Source organism: Vespula vulgaris, chromosome 21 (assembly GCF_905475345.1).
Source record: "Vespula vulgaris chromosome 21, iyVesVulg1.1, whole genome shotgun sequence".
Lineage (NCBI taxonomy): Eukaryota > Metazoa > Arthropoda > Insecta > Hymenoptera > Vespidae > Vespula > Vespula vulgaris.
This window is the reverse complement of record NC_066606.1, coordinates 2,250,173-2,271,451: the sequence shown is the minus strand read 5'-3', so window position 1 is coordinate 2,271,451 and position 21,279 is coordinate 2,250,173. Positions and strand designations below refer to the sequence as shown.

At 31.1% G+C, this 21,279-nt stretch overlaps 5 protein-coding genes and 1 long non-coding RNA gene across 9 annotated transcripts; 4 read left to right on the top strand and 2 right to left on the bottom strand.

Moving 5' to 3' along the window:
• The first annotated feature begins 619 nt into the window (after positions 1 to 619).
• LOC127071294 (general odorant-binding protein 56d-like) lies at positions 620 to 1,906 on the top strand. Its single transcript, XM_051010396.1, has 5 exons — positions 620 to 770; positions 941 to 1,016; positions 1,249 to 1,340; positions 1,421 to 1,526; positions 1,680 to 1,906. The coding sequence occupies exons 1-5, from the start codon at positions 723 to 725 to the stop codon at positions 1,757 to 1,759; spliced, it is 402 nt and encodes a 133-aa protein (XP_050866353.1). The 5' UTR covers positions 620 to 722; the 3' UTR covers positions 1,760 to 1,906.
• A 280-nt stretch (positions 1,907 to 2,186) lies between these two features.
• On the top strand, positions 2,187 to 5,327 carry LOC127071271 (signal recognition particle subunit SRP72-like). The gene is made up of 8 exons (XM_051010359.1): positions 2,187 to 2,400; positions 2,643 to 2,760; positions 2,847 to 3,102; positions 3,188 to 3,667; positions 3,754 to 4,116; positions 4,201 to 4,505; positions 4,586 to 4,798; positions 4,889 to 5,327. Exons 1-8 carry the CDS (start codon positions 2,292 to 2,294, stop codon positions 5,022 to 5,024), a joined length of 1,980 nt encoding a protein of 659 aa, XP_050866316.1. The 5' UTR covers positions 2,187 to 2,291; the 3' UTR covers positions 5,025 to 5,327.
• Positions 5,328 to 5,400: 73 nt separating this feature from the next.
• On the top strand, positions 5,401 to 8,603 carry LOC127071272 (signal recognition particle subunit SRP72-like). 2 transcript variants are annotated; one of them, XM_051010360.1, is made up of 8 exons: positions 5,401 to 5,530; positions 5,773 to 5,890; positions 5,977 to 6,232; positions 6,318 to 6,797; positions 6,884 to 7,246; positions 7,326 to 7,630; positions 7,722 to 7,934; positions 8,029 to 8,603. In XM_051010360.1, the coding sequence occupies exons 1-8, from the start codon at positions 5,431 to 5,433 to the stop codon at positions 8,162 to 8,164; spliced, it is 1,971 nt and encodes a 656-aa protein (XP_050866317.1). In that variant the 5' UTR covers positions 5,401 to 5,430; the 3' UTR covers positions 8,165 to 8,603. The 2 variants fall into 2 exon arrangements, with proteins under 2 accessions (XP_050866317.1, XP_050866318.1); XM_051010361.1 differs by having other exon boundaries at positions 5,515 to 5,591.
• On the bottom strand, positions 8,398 to 17,013 carry LOC127071269 (probable E3 ubiquitin-protein ligase bre1). 3 transcript variants are annotated; one of them, XM_051010356.1, is made up of 8 exons: positions 16,866 to 17,013; positions 15,255 to 15,404; positions 12,946 to 13,163; positions 12,624 to 12,795; positions 10,394 to 11,528; positions 10,045 to 10,285; positions 9,708 to 9,944; positions 8,398 to 9,567 (listed from the first exon to the last, which is right to left on the bottom strand). In XM_051010356.1, exons 1-8 carry the CDS (start codon positions 16,943 to 16,945, stop codon positions 9,503 to 9,505), a joined length of 2,298 nt encoding a protein of 765 aa, XP_050866313.1. In that variant the 5' UTR covers positions 16,946 to 17,013; the 3' UTR covers positions 8,398 to 9,502. The 3 variants fall into 3 exon arrangements, with proteins under 3 accessions (XP_050866313.1, XP_050866314.1, XP_050866315.1); XM_051010357.1 differs by having other exon boundaries at positions 10,394 to 11,522; XM_051010358.1 differs by lacking the exon at positions 15,255 to 15,404 and having other exon boundaries at positions 16,866 to 17,007.
• On the top strand, positions 14,352 to 17,507 carry LOC127071299 (uncharacterized). Its single transcript, XR_007784958.1, has 4 exons — positions 14,352 to 14,501; positions 14,612 to 15,482; positions 15,572 to 15,711; positions 16,895 to 17,507. It is a non-coding gene; the product is annotated as an uncharacterized LOC127071299 (long non-coding RNA).
• LOC127071292 (polycomb group RING finger protein 3) lies at positions 17,485 to 20,891 on the bottom strand. Its single transcript, XM_051010393.1, has 5 exons — positions 20,617 to 20,891; positions 20,056 to 20,354; positions 19,830 to 19,975; positions 19,614 to 19,757; positions 17,485 to 19,532 (listed from the first exon to the last, which is right to left on the bottom strand). Exons 2-5 carry the CDS (start codon positions 20,312 to 20,314, stop codon positions 19,407 to 19,409), a joined length of 675 nt encoding a protein of 224 aa, XP_050866350.1. The 5' UTR covers positions 20,315 to 20,354; positions 20,617 to 20,891; the 3' UTR covers positions 17,485 to 19,406.
• Between the last annotated feature and the right edge of the window lie 388 nt (positions 20,892 to 21,279).

Genomic DNA, 21,279 nt, shown 5'->3' with positions numbered 1-21,279 from the left:
ATTTATAATCAGTGACGTATTTGACCTTAAAACGTATTTCAAGGAGTTAGAAAATTTTTGATCTTTCCATTGATTAAAATAAATCATTTACGTACAATGTATATTTTCCTATCTTCAACTGTTTCTGCGAGTAATGATAATGAAAATAAGAAATATACATTGATACAAATTCGATTACAATCGCAATGAATAATAATAAATTAAAATAAAATAAATAAGAAATAAAATTTATATATATATCGTCCATTAGAAATATTAAATGAAATTTGTTATTATGATGTAATATAAAATTATATTATATAATAATGGTGAAGAGAAGATCGCTTGTGACTAAATCTATTATTGTAATTACCCTTTGATGAACATAATGGGAAGTATTACTTATATTCACATTACTCCGTATAAACGATGATGAAAATAATGATGGCAATATATAGAAATAAAAACGGAAATGCTGTAAGAGAGTTATTCTTTTGTAAAAACAAGATATTCGAAAGATAATTTGTCAGTGGATTTTTTTCTATTTCTTTTTTCTATCTTTTTTTTTTCTTTGTTTTTTCTTTCTTTTTTTCTCAGATACATCCCCACTAAAGACTTCAGGAAGACAACGCATATTCGATGATTATAGGATTTACGATCGTGCTCTTTAGTATAAAAAGAGAAGAGAAGATTCGATGATCGTTCAGTAAACTTCGGACCTCGATCTCGAGAAAAGCATCAATATGAAGTTCATCATCGTTTTCACATTTGCTCTCATCGTTGGAACTTTGGTAAGATAATTTTTTTTTATCCTTATATTTTATATATTGTTAGACCCAAGGCCAAACACTCTCTTGATAATTCGAAATGATTACGAGAATTATGATTCTTTTTTTTCATTTTCTTCTTCTCACGTATAAATAACATGTTTAACATTACATTATTTTATAATATTTTATAGGGATTAACAGACGAACAAAAAGCCAAACTTAAGGAATATAAGGAATCTTGTATAACCGAATCTGGTGTCGATCCTGGTAATCAAATAATTTTGATAACTATTTCACGAAGTTAACATAGTTTTAGACAGATCTAAAATACCTATTTTTACATTTATTTTCTAACTATTATAAAACATATAATCTAATTTTCTGTTATCCAATTTTTTTTCTAACTCTCATCAAATATATAATTGAATTTTTTAATATAATAATATATATATATATAAAATTGAAATAAAAATTTTTTTTTTATTGAAACGTTTTACAGCTGTCGTTGAAAATGCAAAGAATGGTAATGCCCCTGAGAGTGATGAAAAATTATCCTGCTTTGCTGCTTGCTTTATAAAAAAGATGGGTATTGTAAGTATATTCTTATGATAAAAATAAAAAAGAAAAAAGGGACAAAATCGTTGAAAATTTTACTTTATTTTTTGTAATAGTTCAGTCCTGAAGGAGATCTTAACGAAGAAATTTTACGAGCTCGATTGCAAGATAGTCTTCCAGAAGACAAAGTTGAAGAAGTCTTTCAGAAATGTAAAAACGTTGGTAAGTATTTATATACATGATTAAATTATAAACGATATATATATATATATATATATATATATATATATATTCTTGCTCATACTTTTTTCATTTTTCTTTTCTTTCGTTTCGGTCATTGATATATCAATAATTAACGACATTATAATTTTTCAGATGGCGCTAATACTTGCAAGAAAGGAGGTAAACTGATGAAATGTTTCTTAGATAATAAAAAAGTGGCTGTATTAAATTAAATTTAAAATGAGAAAAATCAATTATATTAATATATTGTTAACGCTTATAAAAGTGAATAATCAAATGAATTCAGAGGGACGATAAAATTATGATATAAATATCTTCGAACTGTTTTATAAATAAAGTAATAATAGTACCGTAAAAAAGTCTATAATTTCTTTTTTGAGATCCCTGCTTTTAAGAACGCCCCTTCCTTAGATGTCATTCTAATCAAACATTGAACTCGTATATCTCTCAACTGATATATGTATATATAAGAAGTACGTGGATATAATGTATGTATGTATATAATCAAAAACAATACTAACGCATCTTATTTGCAATATGATAAGGAAAAAAAACCTTATGTATTACTATATATACGACTATTTAATAATTAAAATACTATTGTCTGCGAATCTTTTTTTATATACGATTTATTACAAAATTATTGAAGGATTTATAATTATTTAATTTTCGGAAAATTATATTCCCGTAATTTATTCTATCCAATCCTATTCATTGCAAGTTCCACGTTGTCGCATTTGTCAGATGGACAATATGACTTCGAAGGAAGGCAATATTTCTGCATTATACGCGGAATTAAATAAATTAGGCCAAAATGGAGAATATGAAAGAGCATTGAAAACTGCTAATAGAAGTATGTATAAGTTAAATTATCGCATGTCTATATAAATATAAAGTTATATACAATATTTGGTAATTATACAAAACATAACCTATGTTCTTTCCTTTGGGAACACTTATCTGATACATGTTATTATTAGTAGATCGAGAACAAAATACTTTGCTTAACAGTCTATTATCAGAGTTTCTTTTAAAGTAAATGTTTTCCAAGCCACGTTTTATAATCTTATCTTCTCTTTTTTTTTGTAATCTTAGTTCTAGGGATTACACAAGATGAGGAAGCTGCATTTCACTGTAAAGTTATCTGTTATATTCAGTTATCTAAATTTAATGAAGGACTGCAATTAATCATAAAAAATCAAAAATTGGCAATGTATGACAATTACAATTATATTTAATATAATATTTTTACGTATATAAAAAATAATTATATATAAATGTTATGATGACTTCTTTTAGAAATCTTGACTTTGAGAAAGCTTATTGTCTCTACCGTTTAAATCAAGTAGCTGAAGCTTTGAAGGTTGTAGAGGGTATACAAAATCCTTCTTTAAAAGTAAAAGAATTGAAAGCACAAATATTATATCGACTTGAAAAATACGAAGAATGTTTCACCATTTATAGAGACATTATAAAAAATTCAGATGATGAATATGCAGATGAGAGAGAAACTAATTTAGCTGCAGTTCTTGTAAATCTAACCATTGAAAATTCAGTGAGTGCTGGGTGCAGATTATTTATGAAAATATTCAATATGCCATTATTTAATTGATTCAATATTATTTAATATAATTTTTTAGTCCACAGAACTTCCATCATTACAAGAAGATACTTATGAATTAACATATAATGCAGCTTGTCAATTGATTGCACTAGGAAATGTAGTTGATAAGAATATGTTGGTAGAAGCAGAAAAGAAACTGAAAGCTGCAGAAAAAATGTGTAAGGAAGGATTAGAAGAAGATGGGGCTACGGAGGAAGAAATAGAAAATGAACTTGGTATTATCAGAGTACAACTTGGGTGTTGCTTGCAACTCCTGGGACGTGAAAAAGAAGCTCAAACTTTATACACAGCAGCTTTGAAATCAAAACCGGACGACATCGCGCTAGTTGCCGTAGCGAGCAATAATCTCGTTTGTTTGAACAAAGATCAAAATGTGTTCGATAGTAAAAAAAGAATGAAGAGTGCCACACACGAAACTTTGGAACATAAGTTGACTTCAAGGCAAAGGAGAACTATAGCATATAATCAATGTTTATTAGCCTTATATACTGATCAAGTAAGAGAGACAGTTAACAAACAAGTTTAAAAAACGTGTATTTTAGTTATGCTGTTATATATTAAAAATTAATTTTTGTCTTATAGGGAGAACAATGTCAACAATTGTGTAACAAACTTGCAAAAGATTATCCGGCATTGACAGCAGATGCAATGTTTGTGAAAGCTATTCAACTTAGCAAGGATGGTAAAGCTCAAGAGGCAGCTAAGCTATTGTTGGAACATGCAACTGCTGAAAAGGAATTGCAAATGAAACTAATCGCAGTTCAACTTCTTTTGAGTCATAGCGAAAGAAAAGATGCCATTAATATACTCGAAAATTTGTCAGAATCTGATAGATCGTTGCCTGGCATAGTTAGTGCGCTCGTTACTCTTCATATGGCAGATAATAATAGAGATAGTGCATCAGCTGCATTGAAAAATGCAGTAAATTATTACAAAAAACATAAGGTATAAAGCTTGTAAAAAATACTAATTGTATAAGCGCGTATTTGATACATAAATTGTTATAAAAAATTGATTTTCTATTTTTAGACAACTACAACAAATTTAGGCGAATTATGGCGACAAGCTGCTGACTTTTACCTTCGTGGTGGAGAAATCCAGGTTGCTGCTGACATATTGCAGGAATTAGTAGATGCGTCTCCATCCGATACGAAAACTCTGGCGCAATTAGTAGTGGCTTATGTACAATTTTGTCCTGCGAAAGCTCACGCATTGTATAAAAGGTTACCACCGCTGCACGATCTTACAGAGACGACAGACGTCGATGCATTAGAAAGTAGCAATTGGGTTATTGGTACGAAAGTTGTCCGAAAGAAAATAGAACCTTCCCCAGGGTTTGTAATTTTTAATTCTTGACTAATCTTATAGAATAATTCGTATAATTGTATATCTAATATTTATTTTTTATATACAGTAAACCAGTTGTGGATCAGACATTAAAGAAACATAAAACTCGCAAACGTAAAGGAAAATTACCGAAGAACTACGATCCTAATGTTCCTCCTGATCCTGAAAGGTGGTTACCAAGACACGAACGTAGTAATTTTAGAAAGAAACGAGACAGAAGAAATCGAGATGCCGCAATGAAGGGTACTCAAGGTGTAGCAACTGGTGCGAGTGATCTATAGTACGTAAACAATAATTATCTAGACAGAGAAGTCTTTTTTTGATAAAAATTAACGAAGAACGTCTACCTAATATTTATTTTACGTTTCAGTGATATTACAAAAATGCCTGCCAATGCCAAACCATCTCCTAATCCCCGACATAATACTGCCATGGAAGTATCTGGTCCACGCCAACAACAACGTAAAGTTCAACAAAAGAAAAAGAAAAAAGGTGGCAAATGGTAAATAATCAACGTACGCAACCGTTGTATATATATAAATACAATGAGAGTTCAATACGATTTTTGTTTCATGGTAATAACATGAAAGAAAAAAAGTAAATTACGTTGTTAATCATCCTGTTTATATGTGTAAACATTTTATATACGATACATATATATATATATATATATATATATATATATATATATCGTATGTATGTATGAGTAATATGTATAATGAGTATGCGTATGTATGTATAGAATTAAATACAACTGCGTGCGAACATCCCTTTTTTTATATATAAATTATTAAAAAATTATTGAGCGATTTATAATTATGTAATGTTTTAAAAAAATCTTATTTCCATTCTTTACTCTATCCAATCCTATTCATTGTAAGTTCCACGTGTCATATTTGTCAGGTGGACAATATGACTTCGAAGGAAAACAATATTTCTGCGTTGTACGTGGAATTAAATAAATTAGGCCAAAATGGAGAATATGAAAGAGCATTGAAAACCGCTAATAGAAGTATGTACATTATCGCATGTCCAGAATTATATGAATATAAACTTTCATACGACGATATCTTGTAATTATACAAAACATAACCTATATTTTTTCTTCTGATAACACTTATGTTACGTGTTATTATTAACACAGTATTATATAAATATTTTGTTCAGTTATTTATTACCAAAGTTTCTTTAAAAACGAATTTTTTTTTAATTTTTTATGATATAATCTTATCCTATTATTTATTTTTATGTTAGTTCTAGGCATTACGCAAGATGAAGAAGCTGTATTTCATTGTAAAGTCATCTGTTACATCCAGTTATCTAAATTTAATGAAGGACTGCAATTAATCATAAAAAATCAAAAATTGGCAATGTATGACAATTACAATTATATTTAATATAATATTTTTACGTATATAAAAAATAATTATATATAAATGTTATGATGACTTCTTTTAGAAATCTTGACTTTGAGAAAGCTTATTGTCTCTACCGTTTAAATCAAGTAGCTGAAGCTTTGAAGGTTGTAGAGGGTATACAAAATCCTTCTCTAAAAGTAAAAGAATTAAAAGCACAAATATTATATCGACTTGAAAAATACGAAGAATGTTTCGCCGTTTACAGAGACATTATAAAAAATTCAGATGATGAATATGCAGATGAGAGAGAAACTAATTTAGCTGCAGTTCTTGTAAATCTAACCATTGAAAATTCAGTGAGTGCTGGGTGCAAATTATTTATGAAAATATTCAATATGCCATTATTTAATTGATTCAATATTATTTAATATAATTTTTTAGTCCACAGAACTCCCATCATTACAAGAAGATACTTATGAATTAACATATAATGCAGCTTGTCAATTGATTGCACTAGGAAATGTAGTTGATAAGAATATGTTGGTAGAAGCAGAAAAGAAACTGAAAACTGCAGAAAAAATGTGTAAGGAAGGATTAGAAGAAGATGGGGCTACGGAGGAAGAAATAGAAAATGAACTTGGTATTATCAGAGTACAACTTGGATGTTGCTTGCAACTCCTGGGACGAGAGAAAGAAGCTCAAACTTTATATACAGCTGCTTTGAAATCAAAACCGGATGACATCGCGTTAATTGCCGTAGCGAGCAATAATCTCGTTTGTTTGAACAAAGATCAAAATGTGTTTGATAGTAAGAAGAGAATGAAGAGTGCCACTCACGAAAGTTTGGAACATAAGTTGACTTTAAGGCAAAGGAGAACTATAGCATACAATCAATGTTTATTAGCCTTATATACTGATCAAGTAAGGGAGACAGTTAATAAACAGGTTTAGAGAACGTGCATTTTCATTATACTGTTATATATTAAAAATTAATTTTTGTCTTATAGGGAGAACAATGTCAACAATTGTGTAACAAACTTGCAAAAAATTATCCGGCATTGGCAGCAGATGCGATGTTTGTAAAAGCTATTCAACTTAGCAAGGATGGTAAAGCTCAAGAGGCAGCTAAGCTATTGTTGGAACATGCAACTGCTGAAAAGGAATTGCAAATGAAATTAATCGCAGTTCAACTTCTTTTGAGTCATAGTGAAAGAAAAGATGCCATTAATATACTCGAAAATTTGTCAGAATCTGATAGATCGTTGCCTGGAATAGTTAGTGCGCTCGTTACTCTTCATATGGCAGATAATAATAAGGATAAAGCGTCAGATGTATTGAAGAATGCAGTAAATTATTACAAGAAACATAAGGTATAAAGCTTGTAGAAAACTAATTATGTAAGCATAATTGATGCATAAATTGTTACAAAGAAATTGATTCTACTTTCAGGCGACTGCAACAGATTTAGGCGAATTATGGCGACAAGCTGCTGACTTTTATCTACGTGGTGGAGAAATTCAAGTTGCTGCTGACATATTGCAGGAGTTAGTAGATGCATCTCCATCCGATACGAAAACTCTGGCACAGTTAGTAGTAGCCTATGTACAATTTTGTCCTGCAAAAGCTCACGCATTGTACAAAAGGTTACCACCGCTGCACGATCTTACAGAGACGACGGATATCGACGCATTGGAAAGTAGCAATTGGGTTATTGGTACTAAAGTTGTCCGAAAGAAAGTAGAACCTTCTCCAGGGTTTGTAATTTTCAATTACATCGTTTATCGTTATTTATTTTATAGAATAAATCCTATAACTATATATCAAGTATTTATTTTCTATGTATAGTAAACTGATTGTGGATCAGACATTAAAGAAACGTAAAACTCGCAAACGTAAAGGAAAATTACCGAAGAATTACGATCCCAATGTACTTCCCGATCCTGAAAGATGGTTACCAAGGCACGAACGTAGTGGTTTCAGGAAGAAACGAGATAGAAGAAATCGAGATGCTGCAATGAAGGGTACGCAAGGTGTGGCAACTGGTGCGAGTGATCTATAGTACGTAAATAATAATTATCTAGACGGTGCAATCTTTTTTTGATAGAAAATAATGAAGAACGTCTACCTAATATTTGATTATTTTACGTTTCAGTGATATTACAAAAATGCCTGCCAATGCGAAACCATCTCCTAATCCTCGACATAGTACTATTGTGGAAGTATCTGGTCCACGTCAACAACAACGTAAAGTTCAGCAAAAGAAAAAGAAAAAAGGTGGCAAATGGTAAATAATCGATATATGCAACTGTTATATATATGTGTATATATATACATACATACATATATATATATATATATAATATATAAATAGAATAATAATCCACTAGAATTGTTATTTCATAGAAATAACAAGAAAAAAAAAAAAAAGAAAAACTAATTACATTCTGCAATACGATTGTGTTCATATGTGTATAATATTTTTTATATCATGCGTTGAGGAGGAAAAGAAAAGAACCATGCATTATCGCTACGAATACGTAAAATAACTTTATTCCAATAAATTCTTTCTGTCACAATGTATGACAGATTGAAAACGTAACACGTAATATAGGTAACACTTTCTCCATACATTGACTAGGATTTGGTGGTATTATATATGACCTTTTTTTATTTGTAACAATTGTATATAAAAATACAATCTATTGTTGAGTTTTTTTTGAAAATCTATGGTATTCTTAAACATTGTGACTGTGCGTCGATTCTCAACATTCTTATTTAACAGGCATAAAGTAAAAAACAGTTTGCTTTCTAACGGAATTAGTTTTCGAGATATATATATATATATATATATATATATATATATATATAATTCGATGAATACATTTTGACAATTTCTCAAATAATGTAACTTTCAAAAAAGATCTTTTTTTCACCGCATATAATTAATATACATAATCGATAAGCACGCGTATACGACAAATCTTCATAATATCTTAAAATCCTAATTTATTGTCTTTCATAAAATTGCACAGAGTAAAAACTTATAACAATATGCAATTGTCACAACTTTTTCGTAAACAGCCTCGTCTTAATGAATCTTCAAAAGTTACTAAGCTTTGGGGTTTGGAGATTGAGGTTTGAGGATGGGGGAGATTGTTATTCAACCATACTCTTTCTTATTTTTTTTTCTTTTTCTTTTTTTGAGACTCGTACGCAAAAGATACGATTATCATCTGTCATCTGATCATTCAGAAAACGATCCATCGGACAAAAATGAAATGCACTAAACAGCAACCCGCGTCTTATTTTATGATATGTAAGTACGATAAATGAACTTTTCACTTCATATCTCATCTTTTTGTTCTTTTCGTTAATATACGAAAAAAAATAATAGGACACCCGAGAATCTTAATATACTTCTTCTCTCATGCCACACTCATCTATCAACTAATCACTTAAAATTATATCCCCAAATCAGTAATCCTTCCGATTCGAAAAGTACGGATGTACTGTTTACGATAAAAACATAGATGAGTAAGGCACAAATACGTAGAGGCAACGTAGGTCATACGATACGAGGTATATCTTATTTCGTCAGTTCATTGGACCACTAAAAAAAGGTAATGCTACTTTTGAGGGATAATACCTTCCCAAGCATCTTCTCGTTGTTTGTTGGCTAATCTTCTTTTCTCTGTAAAAACGAAAATGAAATACGTATTCATTTCCAAAAAAAAAAGAAAGAAAGAAAAAAAGAAAAAAAAGGGAAGAGAAAAAAATTATTTCAATTCATAAGAATATAAAAATGCGATAATACTCTAAGGCAGGCGTTACCTTTAGCTTCACGCAATATGTTTTTTTCATGTTCGCGTTCCTGTCTCGCTGTCGCTAACTTTACACCTAGAGCACCTGTAACCAACCTTCTCGCCAAAGCGGCACAAGTTTCCGGACGACTTCTATAAGGTTGTAAAAATTCAGCGCTTCTCCTTGCCTTCGTTTTACTCAATGCCGTAGCTTCGCTCAGAGGTCTGGTTTTAACAAACGGATGTTCCGAAGCCAATACCTCGGCAGCTTTGTTAAAAAAAAAATTATTTCAATAGTATTATTTTTACGGATTAATTCACGAAGTACAGATTTGATTTTTTTTTTAATTTGTTCGATTTTATCTTACCAATGAGAGGACTGCTAAAAACACCAAGACAATGAGTGTCGTCGACCCATTTCAGTTCAAAGCCCCCAGTTTTGAACGGGCTAAAAACAGCGGCTAGGTCGCTGGTTTTAAAATCCGATGGGAAATTGTAGATCTCAACTACATGAGCGAACTCGTCGCTGGAGACTTCGACTTGTTTGCTATAGAGCTTGTAATCGTTCTTTGGTTGTTCTATCATCACTTCGCCAACGGCCGATGTTAACTAAGGAATATTATTATTAGATATAATTTTAATCGATCTCTCATTCTCAATTATAAAGATGTCTAACATATCTGAACATATTAAATTTACGTTTAATTATCCTCGTACCTCTTCTATCAAGGACGGATCCAAGCAATCGCCATTATCGTCGAACAAACTATCCCAGTCGCATTCGTCTCTGCTAATTTTAATCGGAGGCGAGGGAGGCGGTGCCGGTTTACTTTTTGCTCGTTCGACTTTCTTAGCTTTTTTTTCTGGCGGTGCTACAGTAACCGGTGGAGGAGGAGTAACATCTTTAACCTTTTTCGATGGGTCCTTATCGTTTATTACATCGGATATTATAAGAACGTCGGATACCATCATATTTCGTTTTATAGTATTATTGCTCTCATTATTATTCTTTACAATGGTGTCGTTACGATCCGATTCGAGATTTTCTATCGGTTCCTCTTTCTTTTCAACATTCCTCGACATGACGGATTTTTTATCAACTATCTCAGATGCGATAAATTCTTCTTCGCAAGGATTATGAGTTTTCTCGTTAAAATGTCTTCTTTCCTTTTCGCAGGATAACGATGACGACGATTGCACGTTTGAAACAAGTTCTCGTGACTCTATGTTTGATACCTCAGTAATTTCTTTATTATTATCTTCGATAAATTTTCTATCCTCCAAAGATCCCAACGTATCACTTTGTAATCGATCACCTTTCACCGTTTCTTCCTTCTCTTCCTCGTGCGTAGGACAATCCTCCGTTTTCACGATCGTTGACTCCTCTTCGAGGAGTTTCACCGCTTGTTGTTTTCCTTTCTCCTCCTCTTCCTCCACTTCTTCTTCCTCCTCCTCCTCCTCCTCTTCCTCCTCCGTATTATCTTTCACTTTTACACTTAACGATTTCGACGAGTTAACAACAAGAAGAACAAGTGGCGAATGTTCCCTATTCGTACTAGAGTTATCCTTTTCAATAATATTTGACGTTAGACGTTCAGTCTCGTTATTTAATTTTGACGACGATAATACGACTTCCTCCTCTATTTGCTGCTGTTGCTGCTGCTGCAACTCTTGTTGTTCTTCGCAAATAACGTTACTGTTGGACGACACCGTTATTAAAGTCGATCTCGATGGATCTTGCGATAAAACGTTGTTGTCCTCGTGAGAACGCCGCGAACCAACTTCGCCATCAACGCTTCTTCTATGCCTTGGCACGTAAACAGCACGATCTGGCCTTCTTTGACGACTATTTCTTGAAAAGATGTCATCAACAATAAGAATGATAATATTAAACAAATCTATACTCGAACGTAGTTTGTTTCTTGTTGAAATCAACGCTACGTGGTCTTGATAATTTAAACAATTTTCATTGTATATATATATAATTTTTATTATTTAATTATATTATTTTAATTATATTAATATATTTTGTTAATAATATTAATTATATTTTAATAATAATTATATATATATATCTGACTTATGAAATGTAAATTAAGGATATATCTTAGACCTTCAAATCCCTATACTTAATCTATAAGATTAAGAATTTTCTAAAAAATAAATATATTGTATGTATCTCGTCCATTAATTATTCTGACTAATGAGATATTCACATTTACAGCATTTATATTGTAACTGAAAAGAGTCAATCAAATGAGGAAGGGGAGAGACTACTTCAACACTAAAACCTACTGACACTTCTTGTACACCTGACATTCCTACCATACTCTGTTCTTAAAAGAAAAGTTATTGTTTTTAGAATTAAAAAAAAAAGATAATAGTCAATTTATTATTATTCTTTTAACGAATGAATTATGTCCAACTCTCGCGAATAGTCTTTCAACTTTTATAAAACGATGACGAGGTCAATTTAGCAACTCAATCATTTCTTGCAAGCAAAATTAAAAAGTTAATATGCAAGTTTACAGAACATCAGAAGAAGACAAATATACAAACAAATGGTAATTATTTCTTCAAACAAAAAAAAAAAAAAAAAAAAAAGTGTAACAAAATCACTTGCAAAAAAAAGAAAGAGAAGAAAAGAAATATTTCCGTAAATAAAACAAAATGCAATTACATGCGTGGATTATAAATTACATTAATAACAAAAATGGAAAACCAATGATACATCAGCTTGGAAGTATTGAAAAGAGTATTTAAAATCTATTACGAAGACTTTTCAGAGTAATTAATAATAATAATAAACCATCGGAATAATCGTTTTGTTTCTTTGACAATAAAATCGATAGAAACTCATAGAAAAACAGAGGAAAAAAGAACTGTTTTTTTCCTCTTCTTCTTCTTCTTCTTCTTCTTCTTCTTTTACTCACAATTAAAGGCTTACCTTACATTCGTAAAAGATGAGGTGGAGGGTAATATACTGAGATCGTTATCGTTACTACCGTCTTCGGTTTTAACATGAGTCGAAGTTTCTCGAAATTGCGAACGTAGCTCGTTTCTTGCCCTTCTGGCTGGAGGTGGTACGTAGATTTCTACGGCAGGTGCAATGGACTTGGCTGAAGAAACAAGAGAAAGGAGTATATATATATATATTTGTACATATATATATGTATATGTATATATAAATAACGGTTAATCGTTGTGTATCGTAGGTTAGTTCAGAACAATTAATAAATATAAAAGATCTAGGATCTTAAAATACCTACAGTTTGAGATGATTCTTGACTCTGTCTGTCTTTGTTGTTGTTGTTGTTGTTGTTGTTGTTGTTGTTGATGATGATGATGATGAGGATGATGATGGTGTTGTTGAGGACGAATACGTTCCGGTGATTTCGATGGAGATTGCCGTTCTACAACACCCATTCCACAGGACAAATTTTTCGTAGGACTTTCCTTTTGTTCTCCAGCATTCGATCCTGGTTCCCTTAATAGCATATAATGATATCTTTATATATATATATATGCGTGCGCGTGTGTATGTTGTGTGTCGTGTATGTATGTGTCGTGTGTGTATGTGTCGTGTGTGTATGTGTCGTGTGTGTATGTCTAGTTGTACAAATAAAAATATAAAGAAGAATGAACATAAAAAAAGAAAAGGAAGAAAATAGAAACCTGATCAGATAATTTCTTAGAAATAAAGAAACGAAGATGAGATACGTGCGATTAGATCTGAAATACTATACGTTCCTATGAACCAGCGTTTCTCAACCTAGAGATGTTAAATTTTTAATTGGTCGTTGAATGAAAATGATATATGTTTTGCTGCTGCTGCTGCTGCTGCTACTTTACAGTGCCAAAAAGGAAGGAAAGTGATTTTAATTTGTTTTTTATTTATTTATTTTTTTTATTCGTTAAATGTTCTTATTAGTTTTTATCACGAACATTTTGAGGTTATTGGAATATATATTCTGTATCTTCAATATACATATATATATATATATATACATATATATATGTATTTACATATATATATTTACATTACATATATATATTTACATTACATATATATATTTTATACATATATGTATGTATTTACATATAATTGAAGTGAATTCAATCTATCAAATTGTTCAAAATCATATATTATAATTATTCGGGCCGAAGCAATATTAATCCTTTATAATTCGATTTTTATTTGCAGAATGAAAAACTATTTCACTTTTTTTTTTACATAATATACCTTGCCATTATATATATATAAGAAACGAAATAATAATAATAAAATCTTGAAAAAAAAAAATGTATATATATTACAACATAGAACATATTATTACACGAGATTAGGTATATAACAAAATAAAAAAAAGAACTAGTAAATACCTGACTAATATGGCTTTTATATAAAAAATTTAAAAAAGAGAAAATAAAATAAAAATAAAATTAGTTCGAAAGCAGAAAAAGTTGAGAAACGCTGGTATATAAAAGAAAGAAAAATAAGAGAAAAGAGACTGGAAAAGAACGCGGACACGTATGTGTACGTAAGTAAGCATACGTACGTGTATATATATACGTGCTCAAGCGAACATATATACGACCTTGAGTCACGAGAGCCGGTCAGTTTCACTTTCGTTAGAGACGTGCTTCCTCCGCGATCGGGATTTCGCGGTACGTTCCCTCTCTTTCGTAATCGTCTCGAGAAAGTCAGAATATATATATATATATTACTCTTCATTTCTTAGGACTTTGAAAGAAGAAAAAAAAACTGTCAATCAGTAATCGAAAATTCTTCGTAAATTCGATAATAAAAATGAGCATACGAATGGTTATTATCACTCGAATACAATCTATTTTTTATTTTATTTTTTTTCATCTAATTATTTTATGAAGATAATAACGAATGAACGAGAAAATAATATATATATATTTTTCCAGATAAAAGTAAATAGTTAGTTTCTTTTATGTATATATTCTTTACGTATATGAGACGTAAAAATCTAATATTCTGATTTAAATGATACACCCTATATATATGTGGATGCGTGCGTGCGTATGTACGTACGTATGTATGCATGATTTTTTATTTTCTTGTGTAAACGAACGATTCAATAGACAAATATCTTATATACATAAATTAACCATTTTATATATAAAATTGTAGGTATTATCGAAAGAAAAGATCGCAAATGGTCGATAACGAGTCAGGCATATAAAACACGTTTCAGTTTGTTCCGTTTGAAAATAATAGATACATACATACATACGTAACGTCAATCGTTAAGCTCATAACGAAAGTGAAAAGAAGCCGTATATGTGTTTGTATACGTGTTTCATCGAGTCAATGGTGTCGGTCGTGCATGTTTGACGTTACGTTAAGAGACATCAGATACATATATATATATATATATTTATTACAATTATATTTGTATATATATATATATATTTACATACATAATATCTCGGATATAAAAATAAATATATATTAGATTAAAATTAAGATAAATGGCCAAAGAAACAAACTTTTCTCTCTTTCTTTCCCTCTATATAACCCTCTCCCTCTCTCTCTCTCTCTCTCTACCTTATCACGTCGGTCTTGTAGCAGACGACGGTACGTCTATCGAGCCCTTGGCCAATGGAGAAGGTGCGCAGGAAATCGGCAAAACGATCCTGCACGAGTCGATGTATGAGATATCGTCGATAGTTGTTTACAGGAGGAAACACGAGGACCCTGTAAAAGCGAAAGGATCGATCGGTGTACTCTCTTTGATCGCGGATCGTGGAAAGCGCAAGAGCTCGGAATTTTAAGGTAACAACGGCAACGTTGATCCCGAACGGGGATCACGAACAGTTCCGATCTTAGCCGGATTATACCGATGTCGCACTGCTTGGTTACAGTTGACCACCGACCTGCACGATATGATGGACCGAGGAACTCGTAGAAGAAGAGGAGGAGAAAAAAAGGAAGAGAAGGAGAAGGAGAATAGAAGAAAGAGAATGAGGGAAGAAGAGGGAGAGGAAGTTAACTCACGTTTTACGTAATATGTATTTCGTACACTTTCTCCCCTAACCTCTTCATTCCCTCTCCATTCTTTTTCCATCTCTTTCTCACAATACTATCACTTTTTCTTTTTTTCTCTTTCTTTCTCATGAATGATTCATATCTATCTAACGTCAGATTTGACACAACGTTGCCGACATTTTCGGACCGGCCATTGTGTGTTTCCAGAAAGAAAGAGGAGAGAGGGGAGGGGGAAAAAGAAGGAAGACAAAAAAAAAGCGCCATAAATCGCGATCGATATACCTCGTTGATGTCGGAATATACGAACACGTTTATATCCTCCTATATTTCTTTATTATCGCGATCGTAATGAGAAAATGAATAATAGGTGTATGCGTTAGAAAGGGATAATTCTTCGTACTTTCTTATACTTTTATATATACGTTCTAATCATCGAATTGCTGTCCGATAATAATCATATTTATATAATAATAAAGTATGTGTATAAGTCAGGTTGTTTTTCGTTCAGTACTGTAGTTTTGAAGGACGCTTGAAACGAAACGAAGCGTTAAAGAGAAACAATGCCTATCCACATGTATATGTATATATATATATATATGTATACGTAATCAAGTTTTCCTCGGAGGTATAAACGCAGACATATATTTATATAAAAACTATATTTGGCTTAAGAGAGAGCGGAGTCAATAGACTGATCGTTTTTAACGTGTATGTGTATGTGTGTAAGAAAATCTTTCGTATCCTGTTTGTTCGTTCGTGCAATCGAACTGTATATTTCTTTTCTTTTCTTCTTATCCTTCATCATAAATTCTAATTTATTAATATAACGGATCAAAGATCGACGAAGCAACGGAGTAGGAGTGGGGGAGAGGTGTACGTACGTACGTATATAGATATGTATGTATATACGGAAAGCTCGTTCGCCATAATAAGAATGAGGTTCGATTGCATGACCGTTACGTTAGAAGAAGGGACGCGCGTGTGAAAGAACATGTAAACGATGAAATTCCTCTTTTCTTTTTCTTTCCTCCCTCTGTCACCTCATTGCTTTGATATTTCGCGTACCATTATTTTCGACCTTTTAACCCTCTCCCTCCCTTCTCATCGAAAGATAAGAATAGGTATTTTTTTGGTTATTTTTTTTTCTTTCTTTATATGAAAATAACATACCTTTTCTTTCTATTGTCTTTCAAAAATAGATTCACGTCGTACTCCACATCTTCGGTGAAGAGGCTACCTTGCAGGCTCATTTATCAAAACGATGACGGAGTCGCTTCAACGACGGTACATCAACGACGACGACGCACGAAACGATACCGAGATTTTCTTTTATCGCGTCGAAAGTACATCGAGAAACGTCCAACTCGCGTAAGCGATCTTCGTACACATTTATCTTCTACCACTCGTTTTCAATCGGTGGCGGCGGCGGTAGCAGCGGCGGCTAGACTCGTGCAGAAAAAGTACAAAGGTTTTTCTATTCTTTTTTAGTTACGTATGTACGCCGTTGTTGACGGGAGCGCTTATATCGTTATCGACGGTCGCGCGCTCTGTCGGCAAAGTTTCGCGTCTTGAAAACGAAATGAGACTAGCAGCGCCATTCGGTAGAAGCGACGGCAGACGATTATAATTCTATTTATAAACTTTGTCTTTTGGATGTTTACTATTGAAATCTTTGATCGCTGATTGGTTCATTCGACGGTTCGTCTAAATCGAGCTGCGATTGGCTCCTGACGACACAATGTATTTTTTCGGCGGTATTTTTTTTTATAGAAAATTTTTAAATGTCTACTTTTTTTTTTTTTTTTTTTTTTTTTTAATATAATGTAATATGGATAATATTTTTATTAAAAACATTTTTCTTGCCTTTTATTCTACCAACAACGGACGTTGAAAATATATCGGCGATCATTGGTACAGTTACTGTACAAAACATATTTATTTAATAATTTATAGATATACGCACACAGTGTACAATATACAAGCCCTAACGCTGTTAAGCGCAGCTGCTACTTTGCAAAATACACTTCTCAACATTCTAATACTTGTATATACAATCACACGTCTTTTTCCTTAATATCGTTTCATAAAAATGATTTGATCTACTATGAGAAATAAGTCATTAACCCGAAATTTCACTCGACAGTCTTTTCAAAATATTTAGTTTTGTCGATAAAATTATCATTGTAGGTTTATAATGTCGAGAGAAATTCGGGTATAGTCTGACGATATATGCATCGCATAAAGCATAGAAAGTTAACAAGATCTAGACATATACTAGATCCAAATTTGTATATTCTTGCTTCGTACAAAGCTGCATCTATGCGCGCATGTATATAGAATTTTGTCAAAAATATTTTATGTACAGTCAGAATATATATTTGTGTGTAGGTGTACGTGTTGAAAATTAAAGTGAAACAAACTTCTATTAATTAGACACTTAGAAAGAATGACGGTCTTTGTAAGATAGAGGATAATATTTGTAGGAAAGATCATCCGTAATGATATTGTTGCGCTTTTAAATAAAATAATGTGAAATTAACGTTTGATGTGTGTACATGGCAGGTTCGGGTGATAAGTATGATGTAACAATAATTACAAGTGCGTTTACAAACAAAAAGAAAAAAAAAAGAAAAGAAAAAAAATACCTTCAACAATTTGACTATATAAATAAATACATACTTGCAGTAAAAGGAAAAATAAACTCAATTGATAAATGTCATAGATTAAATTACAAACAACATCAGTCAATGTGAAAATAGAAAATCTCGTAATGTAATGAAATTATAAGGAATGCAATGATCGCAGTTGCTTTCCATGTTACTCAATATCCTAATTAGATGTCGCATAGTAACAAAACCGTTGTTGTTAAATCAATCGATGATAAACAAACAAAACATATTCTATGATCGTGTCCAAATCAATAACATTGTTCGAAATCAAAACTAGTTTGCTTTTCGTCTTATCGCACATACGATGTTTTTAACAACAATGCATAATTTCGTGAAGTTATTAACTTTTGAATTAATAAAACGATTATATAACCAATTATATCGGTTGATTAGACAACAACAATTTTGTATCTAATTAGAACGTAAGTTTACTTCAACTATAAATATGTTTCCTCGAAACGTATCATTTTTGTAAATATCCAATTTACATATTTAAATGAAGCATTGCTTATTAAAAAAAAATCTGTTAAGCTTTCGTATATTTAACATTTACTTAATAACATTAAATTAATGTATTGAAAATATATACGCAAAAAACTAATTTGAGGTATATTAAATAGAAAAATTAAATAAGGCGTGTTCACAAATGCAATCAGGTTTCTTCAAATGGAGATCTTACACGATAAAGAATTGTACCATTAATTGTTGAGCATCAAAGTAGTTTAACAATAAGGAGAATGTTTCTCTTTTAAAAATTTATGTTATTTGTAGAGAACACAAATGCATAAATATTACGACGAATGATGCATCAACGAATTATTTATATATGCATATATATGTATATATTTACACACACATATATATATATGATAAAATATATATATGTGTGTATATATTTACATACATGTACACACATATATATATTACATATATATGTATATATATGCACATATATGCATATATATATATATATATATATATATATATATATTATTGATTCATAACGAGATTTTTGTAACTTTTCTATGTAAAAAACATAGATTTAAATATCTATTCGTGGTCGATATTGTAATCTTAAGGGTGGGTCCCGGAACCTCCATCTTGTCACATATACAAACTTTAAAGTGTGATCCTTACCTAGTAATTCATCATTGCACAAAATATCAATCTGTCAAAGAAGAAAAAAAGAATATGCAATTAAACAGAGAAACAATTATTTAAACTCTTAACGCATAAAATGTATACATACATCTCTATATTTTTCCATGCCACTAAGAACCTTTTTGGCAATGAATTTTTTAAGGTGTGTAATTGTAGCCTGTGCTGAACATCTGATAAATCTTCGTTTTAAAGTCTTCAAACTAGCATTTATACATTCCAGGCATACATTCACCTATAATACCATATAAATGTATTATTCTCGAGTTAGACCATTTGATTTCTTTTTTTAGTAATAACAAAGTACCTGTTCATCAGCTCTATGATAATCCGATTCTGCATGAGCATCGGCAGTTGCTTTTTCTTCTTCTACCTCTGCAGCGTTTGGTAAAATATCCTTGGGACATGGTAAACCTCTCGCTCTATAAAATTCTCTTTCCCTTTTGATTTCACCTAAGAGAAATATAATAATATATTCATTTGTAATACTTAATAAATCAAAAGTTAAAACTGACAGATAAGTTTACACTTACTTTCTTGGAGATCTGGAACTAATTTGTAAACAATATCTTGCATTGTTCTGTCGAAACTGATATATTGAAGTGGATGCGATTGATGGATTACTATTTGACATGTCGGACATGTATGTTTTTCTTCCAAATGTTTTACTAAACAACTTTTGCAAAATGTGTGTAAGCATTCTGTTACTGTAGTAGCATCTATTAAATAACCACGGCATATTTTGCAAGTTATATGACTGTTCAAAGTTTTTAATTTTATTCTTCTTTCCATGGCACCGATAATTCACCATTTACTAAATCAATATTGTCACCTGAGGAGAGAATAAACATGGTGAAAAATAATAAATAATAAAGACAATTAATTTTTTTTTTATATTGGAATAATTCTAATATATGATCGATAACGTTGATCGAAATGTATCGTAGCACGATCAAATTTTGACGTATTCGTATGATATCGGATATCAAGGAACATTACATGAAGAAGGGAATTATGTATTAAAAAAAAAAATATATATTGTTTGGATCATTATTAAGAATAAATAATAATAACGTTCGGTTTAATGTACTTACATTACTTAGAAATGTCTAAAAAGTGGACTATCAGGAGTTAACCTCGATTTCGAATTTTTGAGGACACACTACTCGGATTACTTGTTATGAAAATTTGTAAAGATAAATTCGCACCATTGGTTGCATTATGTTTCTGTCAAAGGAAGGTTATAATTTATTGGTTAAAACTAAAAGTTCCAATGAAAATCGGATTAAAAACAACTTAGCGTGAATGTGGCTGATGACAACAAAACGAATCGACAATAGCGCCACCCATGATTCTGCGCGTAAGATTTTTCTGGAAAACCACGCGGTTCTTAGATTCGGAAAGAATAAAAGAAAAAGAAAGAAAACGGAATCGATTATAAAATAGATTGAAATATTATAAAATACATTCGTAAACAATAAAAGAAAGAAGAAGAACGATTATAAAACAGGTAAACATTATAAAATATATAACGAAAAAGAAATTATTGATACTTCATAAAAACCCGTCATAATTCAAACTTTAAATTTCTTATATTATTTAATTTGAAAATAACAAGTTTGACATTGAAAAACTATAGTAATATTATATTTAAAAACAATTCGTACGATACGTATGTCGTATCAATTAAATAATATTTATAAATACATTCTATATCTAATAATAATTACCTATCATCGAAAACATACATACATATA

Excerpts from the sequence above, each read along its gene's own strand:
- LOC127071294 (XM_051010396.1), top strand. The coding sequence starts at position 723 with ATGAAGTTCATCATCGTTTTCACATTTGCTCTCATCGTTGGAACTTTG. Across the intron at positions 1,341-1,420 it reads TTATAAAAAAGATGGGTATT|TTCAGTCCTGAAGGAGATCT; the intron begins GTAAGTATATTC and ends TTTTTGTAATAG. Across the intron at positions 1,527-1,679 it reads TCAGAAATGTAAAAACGTTG|ATGGCGCTAATACTTGCAAG; the intron begins GTAAGTATTTAT and ends ATAATTTTTCAG.
- LOC127071271 (XM_051010359.1), top strand. The coding sequence starts at position 2,292 with ATGGACAATATGACTTCGAAGGAAGGCAATATTTCTGCATTATACGCG. Across the intron at positions 3,103-3,187 it reads ATCTAACCATTGAAAATTCA|TCCACAGAACTTCCATCATT; the intron begins GTGAGTGCTGGG and ends ATAATTTTTTAG. Across the intron at positions 4,506-4,585 it reads AAAATAGAACCTTCCCCAGG|TAAACCAGTTGTGGATCAGA; the intron begins GTTTGTAATTTT and ends TTTTATATACAG.
- LOC127071272 (XM_051010360.1), top strand. The coding sequence starts at position 5,431 with ATGACTTCGAAGGAAAACAATATTTCTGCGTTGTACGTGGAATTAAAT. Across the intron at positions 6,233-6,317 it reads ATCTAACCATTGAAAATTCA|TCCACAGAACTCCCATCATT; the intron begins GTGAGTGCTGGG and ends ATAATTTTTTAG. Across the intron at positions 7,247-7,325 it reads ATTATTACAAGAAACATAAG|GCGACTGCAACAGATTTAGG; the intron begins GTATAAAGCTTG and ends TTCTACTTTCAG.
- LOC127071269 (XM_051010356.1), bottom strand. The coding sequence starts at position 16,945 with ATGAGCCTGCAAGGTAGCCTCTTCACCGAAGATGTGGAGTACGACGTG. Across the intron at positions 15,405-16,865 it reads AAAGACAATAGAAAGAAAAG|GGTCCTCGTGTTTCCTCCTG; the intron begins GTATGTTATTTT and ends TCGCTTTTACAG. Across the intron at positions 9,568-9,707 it reads CATATTGCGTGAAGCTAAAG|AGAAAAGAAGATTAGCCAAC; the intron begins GTAACGCCTGCC and ends TCGTTTTTACAG.
- LOC127071292 (XM_051010393.1), bottom strand. The coding sequence starts at position 20,314 with ATGGAAAGAAGAATAAAATTAAAAACTTTGAACAGTCATATAACTTGC. Across the intron at positions 19,976-20,055 it reads AGTTCCAGATCTCCAAGAAA|GTGAAATCAAAAGGGAAAGA; the intron begins GTAAGTGTAAAC and ends TATTTCTCTTAG. Across the intron at positions 19,758-19,829 it reads ATCATAGAGCTGATGAACAG|GTGAATGTATGCCTGGAATG; the intron begins GTACTTTGTTAT and ends ATGGTATTATAG.